This window comes from Podarcis tiliguerta, assembly GCF_965153285.1.
Source record: "Podarcis tiliguerta genome assembly, chromosome: 2".
NCBI lineage: Eukaryota > Metazoa > Chordata > Lepidosauria > Squamata > Lacertidae > Podarcis > Podarcis tiliguerta.
Window position 1 is genome coordinate 82,438,839 of NC_139535.1, and position 12,007 is coordinate 82,450,845.

Sequence of the window (12,007 nt, forward strand, 5' to 3'; positions counted from 1 at the left end):
GCTCTCCCCCCCACCTGCACATTCCACACTTCTTCCCTTGTCTGTGTTCACAATGGCCACCATATCTGCAGAGTGTCCTGACTGCACACAGAAACACAGCATGCTGTGGGGCTTTCTGTGTGTTATAGCAGCAGGAGGGGAACTGCTTCCCTGTGGCATCATTCATGGCTTGCCTGCCACACTCAGAAGCTGAGCACCATGTGGCTTCTTCCCTCTCTGTCCTCAGTTCTAATTACTACGCTGGAAGAAAATTACTGCCTAGGAAAGACAGGAGCAACTGACCACATGGTGCAGAGCTGTTCAATGTTACAGCAGTGGTAGCTTCTGTAAAGGACTCAGGGCATATGTCTATGCAAAAAATTTACATAAATTTGCATATTCATACACACAAAGAGAGCGATCCATCAGAGGAATTGCAAAGAGACCCAGGGTTTGGGGCAAAAGAACCAGGTTTTGGGCCCATCCGCTAGCTAGCGAAACCCTTGGATGTAGAAAAGCCATTATAGCCTCTGCTATAATAAAAAGGGACCCATGAACAAGAAGCTTATTTCACCATTAGCAAATGGGTTTCACAAAGAAGTAAGGAGAAGTTAATGATTCCAGACACCTCCATGCAGACAGGCAAGTGCAACTCGTAGCTTTTAATGAGGTTCTTAAATTGGGCCTCCGTCAAAGGGAGCTGACAGCAGTGCAACTTGATACAAACAGGTCCCAGAAGCTGGTACAGCATCTCATTATAAACCTAGATGTGATAATGGTTTATTGAGAGTGCAATGAGATTAAGGGCCACTATCTTGGTCGTTTGAATGCCCTTTTTACCCATTGTTGTCTTTTTAATTGCATATATTGCTTGTTTTATGTTACTATGGCCATTGGCTAATGTGAATAAAGTTCACCTATCTATCTATCAACCTAGATGTGAGCCAGATGTGTGTGAAAGTGGGCTGAAGTGTACGATTCCACTGGGAAATACATTCCTATGAAGGGCTTTGCTAGTGTAGAACTACTGCACTGCTCTTTGTGCTTCCTGGCACTGCAAATTCTGTTTTGTAAGGCTTCCCCTCTTTCATTAAAGTAGGTGTGTGCCCATCTTTCAAAATTAACTGATACTATGAATGAGCATACCTCAGAAATCCCTGTTCTCACAATTGGGGAGCCTTACTTTTCCCACTCATACATAGCCATTTGGAGAACAACCAAATACGATGTCCTTAAGCTAGGTGAGTTCAGGGATGAAACCCGCACCTTCCATTTCCCCATTCCTACCCCCAGGCCTCAATTAATTCAAAGCTGCATGTCGCTGCACAAAAGATAAAACAGTACAAGGTGCGCATTTGAAAAGATGCCAATAAAAAAAACCCTGCAACTCAGCTCTGCGGATGTATTCAAATTTATGGGGTCAGAGAAACTCAAGGCATTTGTGTCTTTTCCTTTGTGAGATGGGGAAAGGGGTGCTTTCTGTCTATTCTGAAGGATTCACTAAATAGGTTCCTGCATTGCAGGGGGTTGGACTATATGATCCTTGGGTCCCTTCCAACTCTACAGTTCTATGAGTCTATGGTTTGTGGCAAAGCCACAGCCAAATCAAGGTTCTGGACAAGCCTTCTCTGAAAGAGTTCTGCCAGGACTTAGAATAAGTGTATATATAAGACAGGCAGGCACATACAACTGATACGTGCCCATGTGTGGCCATCCCTGATGAAGCTAGCATCCTGTGTGCCTTAGCCATACAGAACAGTAGCCTTTCTTCTTCTCCCCTCATCTCATCCTAATCACTTCCAATTCATCTCATTTGGACACTATGCTATTCACTTCTTGCAGCTGCGATTTTCATTTTCCTTCCTAGCTGGAGCACAAAGCCATTAGCACAGGTTTCTGATCTGAGCCTTTGATCCACATTAGCCCTCTGAGCTTGAATTCATTTTGTGAAGAAAGTAGTGTTTACAAAACGGTGCGTACTACAACCATTAGCCATTGCTTGCCGAGCTCATGTGACACCCACTTCCCTCCCAGCCTTGACCTCTGACCTTTGGGGTTTGATCTCTTAACCTTTGCCCGATAGGGTGGCCATTTAAGCGTCACAAAATGCATCATCAAAAAGGAGAAAAGAGAACACAGATTTGCATAAAATGTGCATATGATCATTTATATGTATAGGTGAAAGCTTAGAAATAATTACTGTAATTTAAATAGAAATACAATACATCTCACCATAGCAGGGAAGATTGTGGCGAGATGACCTGCGCCCATTTTGCTGCCCAGGCATTTCTTGTTCTTGGAGTTCTTTATCTTCAAACCTGACTTGGACCAGACAGCCTTCTAGATGTTGCTGAACTGCAGCTCTCATCATCTCTGGTCATTGGTCATGCTGGTTGGGGCTGATGCGAGTTGTAGGTCAGCAGATTCTGGAGAGGTGAAGGTTCCCCCACACCGGATACAGAGGATGCTTTCAAATAGAGGGCTGCCCTCTGATAGGCCTTCAAAAAGTAGGTCCACCTCAAGCATGGCCACCCTAACTCCAAGCATGTGAGAAACAATCCTGGATACCCCCCATAAGCTATTCTGCCAAGGTGGGAAATCGGAAATCAAAGGAGGACATAATGCTACAGCAGAGGTCCCTGTGCTTCTCTGTCTAGCTGCAGCACTTCAAACATAGACATGAATGCACAGAGATTCTGCAGCTGGGCTTCACTTCAATTTGACAGCCACACATACCTCCTCAATTCCAATTCATGGCCTGGTCCCTCTAACACAAGTGGCATTCGGTGTCATAAAGATGACAGCTTGGAAGACCAAGCTTTTGGCTTTTTCTGCCCCCGAGAGAAATGTTCACCACTTGCCTTGGTGCCAGAAGCATGATCAGTAGAGAGGAAGGCTGAAACTCTCAGGGATGCCTTGGCAATTTCCTGGAGACCTGTGGGAAACTGATCTGGAGAAGAGAATGCTCTGGGCAGACTGTTTAGGTACATAGGATGTTGCTTTATAGCAAGTCAGACTCTTGGTCCACTTAGCTCATTAGTATCTACATTGACCAGCAGTGGCTCTCTAGGGCTTCAGTCAAGGAGTCTCTCCTAGCCCTGCCTGGAGGGATTGAAGCTGAGACCTTCTGCATAGTAAGCAGATATTCTACCAGTGAGCTACATCCCACCCCCTAGATTTGAAGTGTGAAAGTGCTCCAGTTTGACCAATTGACGGTAGAATGAGGCATGTCAAGAGGAAGGGCTGCAGAGTTCAAGGCAAGAAGCAGAGGGCACAAGAGCACTTTTCAAATATATAAATGGCTGCCATAAAATAGAGAAAGAGTGCAAGTTTGCAACTAAGGGAAATGACAAGAAGCAGCGGGTGAAGGTTCAGTTGTAGCAAACTGATATAAAGTATATTTTTATGGATGGCTTCCTCATTATTTTTATTTTTTCCAAAAAAAAATTGGGAATATACAGTAGGGGCTGCTGTAGAAACCATTTAAAGGAGGACACTGGATGTCCTGCTAGGGATGGTTTAGGAATCCATTATTTCTGGGACTCTCCGGGCTGCTTAATATGTGTCTTTTTCCCTTATAGGCATGGGGGAAGTATGCCTGTCTATATCTCTGCACACCATCCTATGTGAAGACCATGCAAGCACCTATTTTCCCAGAAGGTGTAGCTGACAGCAAAACAGACACGTGTGCATTCACACGTGGTAGTCTCTCCTCTGCACATACTCCTTACACCCATTTTCACACACCATTTGAAGCAGCATTTAATTAGCCACCCGTCTTTGCGCTGAACAGAATGAAGAATGAAGAGCTGATGATCGCTGTGAATGAGACTGCTGCTGGGCGGTAATTTAAGAATAAACTTAAACAGATTGCCGTCATTCTGCACATGGAAGCGGCCGCAGAGATGATACGGTGAAAGGCTCAGTGCCCCACAGTTGCTAGGTAACTTCATGGCGGTTTCGATGTAACCTGCTAATCAGAGAAGGAATGAAGAGGAGCAACATCCACATTACTGAGAGGCCGGGGTTGTGCGTGAGAGAGACGGGGGGGGGGGGGCAGAGAGTGTTGTATTAGTCCTGCTGATTCTTCTTGCTTTAAAACTATCAGAAGGGCTCGGTCCTTCCATATTGTTTGTGTCTGCATGTGTGTGCATCTGTTTGTGTGCACCTGGCAACAATATTTTGCTGCCTGAAACCTTCTCTGGTTCACCACCCTGTAGCCAGTCTGCAAATAGTATCCAGACTGGGGGCTCCTGTTTCCCCCCTGTCTGCCCTGTTAAAGGGTAGGAAAAAGGCAGCAGGCTGAAATCTTTGTCTGTGGTTTGGCCCTCCCATTTGGCAGCACACATACTGGCTCTCTGCTTGTGATGCCCACCCTGATTGTGTGGGTTGGTTTTGGTCGGCAGGTGGGTGGATGCCGGCCCTGCCTTTGGGCCCCCAGCAGTTTCCACATGTGCTTGCAAGGTCCATGTCATCTGCAAAAGAATCCCTTGTCCCTGCTCCTCAAGCTTGTGACTCTGCTATGAGTTGAATGGATCCAGTTGACCAGGGTGTGGGAGGGCAGGGCTTGCCCATGAATGTATTTTGTGTTTTGGGGTGGGTGGGGTGGGCAATATGGACAACAGCCCCAGCCTACATGACCGAGCAGGTGAAGCCGCAGCATTCCTTCAGAAGAGTGAGGCCTGTCTTTGTTACATATGGTGTAGAGGTTTGCTGTCCTCTTGAGGTCATCCTCTTTTCTTTTACTGGAGCTGTGAAGGAACAAACAGTCACTGCTATGGGAACAGTGGCTCATGCTCAGGCCCTATGATAGCCACCAATCTGCCTGAGGTAAGCAGGTGTCTGCATCTGGGATCCACACAACTCATATGGAAGGAAGGTGTGAGCTTTAAAGCTGGCCCATAACCAACCAGTGGAGGATTGTTCATATGGGCAAATGGGGCACTGCCCCACCAACCTCTGTCTGCCCTCAACCAGTCCTCCACCTGCCTGCTTCCTTATAGCCAGTCCAGGGCGTGACACTGGCTGCAAGCTTAATCTTCCTTATTCTCAGTGTTGCCCTTCTAGAACTTGGCAGGGAGGAGAGTGGAGACAAAACTAGAATTTGTTGACTCGCGTTGCCATTGGCTCTGGCTCCACCTACTGTTGACCTCCCTGCCTTCTGCCTTGCTAGTTCCAATGAGTACCAGCCACCATGGTAACCAAGTCATTTGTATATTTGTATATTGGGTGGCAGCAGCAAATCACAAAGGCACCAACCCTCCACTCCAAACTACACTCAGTGGGAACAGCTGCCAGCGCTGATAAGTATCTGTGTGTGCATATTTGCAAACATAAACTTGTCACACTTACACTGGACTTTAATAAGATATACTAGTAAAAATATTGGGCCACTCATTTTTTAAAAAGTAGATAATTCAGGATCTTTTTGATTATGAAGCAAGAAATACAAATAATATGCACAAATCATATAAGCAGCTGCTTCCCACATAGGCCAGCTGTTTTCTATTTGCAAACAACTTCTCCTGCTCCTTTTGGGCAGGGTGTGTGTGTGTGTATGTGTGTGTGTGTCCATCTGGCTGATGGACATTTTCCAGACTGCATGGGAACCTCTTCACACAAATGGCTTCCCTTCTGGAGCAGCATCTATGCAATGGATTCAGCCATGCAAGATAGCAAAACCCAGATCTATGAATGCAAAAGAGCAAACAGGGCAGAATCATAACACCTAATCTAAATTATGCAAATTTGCATCATTTACACAGGTTACAGACTTCAACTTTTCTTGGTGCAATAGAGATATAGAAAAAGATGACAGAGATAAAGATATAGCATGGAGGAAACACAACGCTGTTCCTCCATACACACAGCAGTGGAAAGGGAGGCTGCTCACTCCCAAGTACCTACTTGTTTTCGGAAGGCAGGTTTTGGAAATCCTGGTCTTCAAAAACTCTGCCATTTCTTTGTCTTCTTCTCGTTCTCTGTGGAAGGAGGAAATTGGTTACTACTCTGTGGATGAGATTTGCATCCCAGCAATAAGCAACCATTGCTTGGTGTGTGTGAAGGTATGGCTATAATCCAGATAGGTTAGAGTCAAGGTATCCTGAATTATTGTTCTTCAGATCTCTGTGAAGGACAAGGCAGGTTTTTTTGTTCTTTCTTGGCTCTAGGGAATATTTGCTTTCAGAAAGAGTGGTGCTTCACTGACATGCACAGCTCCTTTCCCCTGCTTGTACCAGTACCCCAAGCCTTTGTTTCTTGTCCTTTATTAAAAAAAACATTTTAAAATCTGCCTAGACTCCAGTATTGCAATACTGCCCAGAAGCAATGGTATAAATCTACGGTTCAAAAAGGTTGATCATCCCTGGAAACAATGATTTGAGTTTTTGGTGGGTGATGTAGAGTAAGCCCTGCCTCCATCTCCTCACCTTACCTTTGGAAAAGTCCCTTAAAAAAACAAAACAATATGCAACAATGAATTTAACAGCACACACATTTACAATTGCCCTGTGTGGGACTGAGGAGGCAACAGAAGCAAAGTCTGCCTGCATACCCCAACCAAAGAGTCTAGTGGATAAAATTGGCTTCAAATACTCGAGGTGACTCCCAGCCAGCTACCTTCACTCAGTCTCACCTACTTCACAGTGTTGTTGTGGGGTTAAAATGGGATAACCCCTGGGTATGCTGATCTGGGCTCCTTGGATGAAAGGTGGAAAACATATATGAACAGCACTAGGTTCATGCCAACACTGAGCTGGAGCCAGGAAGCTGGCACAGCCGTTGGTATCCATGTGTACCTGAGCCTTTCAAACTCCACGTCATCCACCAGGAAATCTCGGGTCTCCACAAGTTTGTGAATCTGCTGCACTAGCTCCTCCTCCTGCTGCTTATCTTCTTTCGATTTTTTATTTTCTGCAAAATAGGGGGAAACCCACAAAGGAATAGGTTAATGACAGAGGAATTGCATGAGAGATATGTGGGTGTCCTCTGCCTGACACAGAGCCCTCTCAGTAGTGGCATCCTAGTGATGGAACACTTTCCCCACAAAGGTTTTCCTGGCACTTACCTTACTGTCCTTTCAATGCCAGGCAAATAACTTTTTGATTTTGTTTTTTCCTGAGCATCTTATACACAGTGTTAATGTGTTTCTCGTGTTGCTGAATCAAAAGCTCAGTGGAGGTACATCAACCTGTAGCTGAACTAGCAAAAAGGAAAGACAAATTCTGAAGCTTGTAGAGGTCGAAATGTGACAGTGGATCGGCCTCTCCACTCTTCCTTGACCGTAATTAACTGATTCATAGAATCATAGAATTGTAGAGTTGGAGTTTGTTTCTCCCTATCTTCTCAAGTCCATGCTTCTTCAAAGTCCATGATGCCTTTGGTAGAGGCTATTCTCCAATTGGAGCGCTCGCAGGCCAGATCTCACTCGCAGGATCATCACCTTGTTGTGGTGAATGGCCTTGCACTTTCCTATGTTCCTTGTGAGCAAAGCCATCAGGAGTCTCATACTCCCATTAGGGTCACCCAAGATGATAAGGTCAAAGGGGAGAAGCTGGACAAAGAATGATCCAAGACGTCCTCAAGGGCAGAAGAGGCAGAAGACAACAATGTTGTTATGTTACAATGGCTGTGAAGGAGGACGAGGACTACGGCAGATAAGAAACTACTGATCATCATAATACTCATGACCTCGGAATAGAGCCTGACTGTGAAGACTGTGCATTGATCAGCATGCACTGATCTCCACACATAGAACAAATTCATGCACAGGCGTCTTCCAAAAACCCATCCACACACTTTAAAATACATAGATAATAGATAAATATAAAGTATGCACCCAACTGTTCTCCGGCAATGGATAGGCAGCATTTGAGTAGCCCCTCCATAAGGACAACTTGGCTTCCTGGTGGAGGTGGAAGTGGTTGAGGGGCAGGAGAAGCAGAGTGGCAGGGCTGAAAGTCTCAGTGCTAGGCAGTGGACAAGACCTGGAGGATGAAGACCCATGTTGTAGGGCACTGTTGTACAGAGAGTGAGTTGGTACTGATCAAGCTGCACCATGAAGAAAAGGAGGGTGCACCTTGGACTTGAGAAACTTTATCGTATTTAAACATTTGGGCTGTGGTTCAGGATACAAGGATTCCAGACAATGACTTTCAGGCCCAACTTGCAGTCCTCTGTCTAAACATCTCCAACCAAACATAGTGGTGGTTTCCACTATGACCTCCTATGGATGGTTGTAAATCTTTGTTCCTCCCCACAGGCTCTTTCCTCCTCCCAACCTTTTCATGAAGGTTCTTCTCGATTTTTTCTAACCTTTATTCCCTTCTTAATGATGGCACCCCTTAACTGGGACTGGGTGTGACAGACAATGCTATGAGCAGTACCTATTTATAAAACTATTTTTATTCCCCCCCCCCCCCGTGGTAGTTGTGGCAGAATGGGTTTTATACAGCTTTAGTAGGTTTCACCTGTTCTGAGATGCCTGGGTTCTCCTCCTGCCTTGCTTAACATTTAAAAATTCAGATTCCAAAGCTAGCCAAGCACCTCTGAGACAAGAAAAGTCTTACGATAACTTTGCATTGGCCTGTTTAATTCACATTCCTTTGCAACATCCTCTCCTAGCTTAGTGCATTGGAGGCCAAGTGATCCTGTAAATGGCAAACCCCACTGGTGAATAGGGTAGGGGTGGGGAATCCACAACCCTCCAGATGTTATTGGACTCCAACTCCCATCAGCCCCATCCAACATGGCCAGTGGACAGGGGTGATGGGAGTTGTATTTGTGCAATAGCTGGAGGTCACAAGCTCCTCATACCTCAATACATGGGGATGGCACCAACAAAGCTTTATGGAAAAACAAGGTGCTAAGAAAACTCACTCCCTGGGAGAGTTGCCATGGGTTTGGGCCTTACCTGGCACTGCAATCAGCTTCTGCAACTCCTTTTTCAATCTGGTGATTTCCTTACAAAGCTGGATGTCATCCATCCTGAAAAGACAAGGGAGGGAGCCTCAATCCCTTGTCCACAAGAGACCACAGAGACAAGTCACTTGAGCATCCCTTGCTGCAAATCCTAATCATTTACCTTTCAGCATGCTGCTGGGAAGAACTCCAAGCTGGGTTGGACACATTTGGCTGAAACCAGTCGCTTGGGGCCTTTGATACCACCTTGCAACGGATTATATGTGGAATATTTCTTGTTTATCGTTTTCCACTTTCTAATCCATCACCTGCATTTTACACTTTAAAACTCTCTAGCTGCTCCACAACCTTTCCTCCAAATTAGTAAATTGCTACATGAGACAGGTAAGTGAAGCAGCATGTGTTTCTACATGCAGAATGCAACAAGGGATCATTTAAGGAGCTGTAGAAGACAATTCGTCTTGGAAGGAGGGCTTACACTAGGGCGTGCACATTTGCTTCAGACAAACCCTTGAATCCTGAGACAAATCAGGAAGATTTGAAGAGAACTGGGGCTCTTCTAAGGTGGGTGTCCAATGCAACGTCACAGACTGAATCAGGCTGCTTCCAAAGCCTCTGGGATTGCCTTGGATATTTGGACATCGCAGGATACCTCTGGACACCTCCAGATTTGTCAGTATTATTACATCGCATACCTGAACTTGTGTTCACACATTTAAAGTAGATTAAAGCACTTCTTCACCCTTGTGACAATGAAACACGACCAGAAAATTGCACTAGAATGTGTGGAATAATGACCAAATATTGTGCAAATGAACAGCTTGTATGAGTTTGCCTTTTCTTCTGAACAGGCATTTGGGCTTATAGTAGATTACAGTAACGAGGGAGATCAAGCTCCAACATTGTAGCAAGGTATCATGAACCAATGGCAGGGACCAAGTGGGAGAGATATTCCCAGGAACACAGAACCTATTGCAAAAAATCAAAGGCAGCCTGCTATGAGAGCTTTGAACAAAGATGATCCAGTCTACAATTTTCTCTCAGCCATGAAACTGACTTAGCTGTAGATGCCCTTCAGGCAAGTCACTGCCTTTCAGCCTAATCTGTCTTCATGAATAAGAGGAGAAATCTGTACACTGAGGAGTGCGACAGAAATAATAAACTATAGATCTGCATCCCAGCAAATGGATTTGAATCAATGTTGCTCCTCTAATGACTCAGTCACAAGCTGAATACTTCCAGAGGATACTGTTCTCTAAATATGCAACCCTATAATTTATCTTGGTCACCGGTGAAACCCTATGAGAATACAGCCAAATGTGTTGATACCCATTCAAAGCCAAGAAATAATTTTATAAAGAAGACATTATTCAGGTTTCCTCCCCACATGCCAGCTGTTTCTTCTCTCCATTCTCCTTCAGTTTAGACGGCATTTTGGTTTTATAATGTGATGCTTTTAGGATTACAAGAAGGATCTTTGGGTGGAGGGCTTCTTCTAAGATAATCTAATAACTTGGGATGCTCTTTTTCAGGAAACACAAGCACACACATACAGGAATCATAACTTGGACAGGACTGAGACAGAGGAAGGAAAACAGAGTTCAAGAATTAGGTGGCAGTGAGATACTAATTCACCTTTCTAAGGACAACTTAGTGATAGTCAGAAGAAACTGCACCTGTGGTTTGCAAATTATCTGTAGCCTTGGGTGCCAAATCACTCTTAGAATCATTAAGGGTTAGAAATCGAATTCCTAGCTAGATTTAACTTGGGGCTGCTGGGAGCAAAAGTTATCTATATTGATCCATGCTCGCTAGCTTGCAGTGATGCTTGATGCCATCTATGGCTAGCAAGCCATGGAAAATGGGGAAGATTTAATGGCTGTGTACTTGGAACATATGGTACTGACCTTTAAAGGCCTAAATGGTCTCAGCCCTGAAGGAGCGTCTCCACCTCCATCGCTCAGCCCAGACACCGAGGTCCTCCTCCAAGGGCCTTCTGGTGGTTTCCTCACTGTGAGAAGTTAAGTTACAGGGAACCAGGCAGAGGGCCTTCCCAGTAGTGGCAACCACCCTGTGGTACACCCTCCCATGAGATGTCAAAGAAATAAACAATTATCTGATTTTTAGAAGACATCTGAAGGCAGCCCTGTATAGGGAAGTTTTAAATGTTTAGTGTTTTATTATGCTTTTATATTTGTTGAAAGCCACCCAGAGTGGCTGGGGCAACCCAGTCAGATGGGTGGGGTATAACAACAACAACAACAACAACACAAGGAAAAGTCCCAGAAACAATATAGCAGCTACTCCTATAGGTAGTATACCATGTCAACTATGTCTCATTGATCTAGTTCCCCTTAGTCCAGGGCATGGTCTAGGGGCATGTGATGCAGTCACCATTGCTGCTGCTAAGCAGGTCTGTGTCTGGTCATTTTCTGGATGGGAGATCTTCTGGGAACCACTTTGAGTATGTCATCTTGAGATGCTTGAAAGAAGAAAGGTGGGATATGATTGTACTGAAATAAACAAATATATAATAATCTTTGCTGTGCAGTACTATCGTATTGTGGGTGCTCCAATATGAGCTGATAGAATTATATTTTCTCTGCAGTGACTCAAAGAGCCATGCACAGTAAAGCAGAAATTAGGAGCTGTTCAACTGCATTGCAAGGAGATAGATACAATTTAAGAACTGGGATTCTTTTTTAAAAAAACAACAAGAACATTGGTATTTTACTCCCATTTCATGCCTTATTTTTAAATTGAATGTGAATTACTAAGTACGGTAATTCTGTAATGATTTATTGAGACCCCTTGGCTTAAACAAATACATTTTATCTGACAACAAAAGAAAGCTGGCTAAAATTAATGAAATTTTATTATCTAATTGTCTTTACAGTGCCACAATAGAGATTGTTGTATTATCCATCAGCGAATTTGGGTTGGCTACCTTTTGTGTATGTCTGTGTAATTTTACTTCCTATAGCACATCCCCGCAGCAAAAGAATTATGTGCATAATATACATGGGTTACATTCATCAGAACAGTGCATCTAATTGCATTACATTATGTAACCATCCTGGCAATCTCTCTTTTTTCTTGAGTTTTCCAT

The 12,007-nt window shown here is 44.4% G+C and overlaps 1 protein-coding gene across 3 annotated transcripts in view; it reads right to left on the bottom strand.

Annotated features, from left to right (window-relative positions):
- Positions 1-610: 610 nt before the first annotated feature.
- Positions 611-12,007, bottom strand: part of LOC310672502 (bMERB domain-containing protein 1-like) — a 38,829-nt gene continuing 27,432 nt past the window's right edge. For all 3 annotated transcript variants that reach the window (XM_083429772.1, XM_083429773.1, XM_083429771.1), the window contains 4 exons: positions 8,891-8,964; positions 6,777-6,891; positions 5,887-5,960; positions 611-4,730 (listed from right to left, as the gene is read on the bottom strand). In XM_083429772.1, the coding sequence (XP_083285898.1) occupies positions 4,612-4,730; positions 5,887-5,960; positions 6,777-6,891; positions 8,891-8,964 (382 nt within the window). In that variant the 3' untranslated portion in view covers positions 611-4,611. The remainder of the gene's footprint in view (positions 4,731-5,886; positions 5,961-6,776; positions 6,892-8,890; positions 8,965-12,007) is intronic.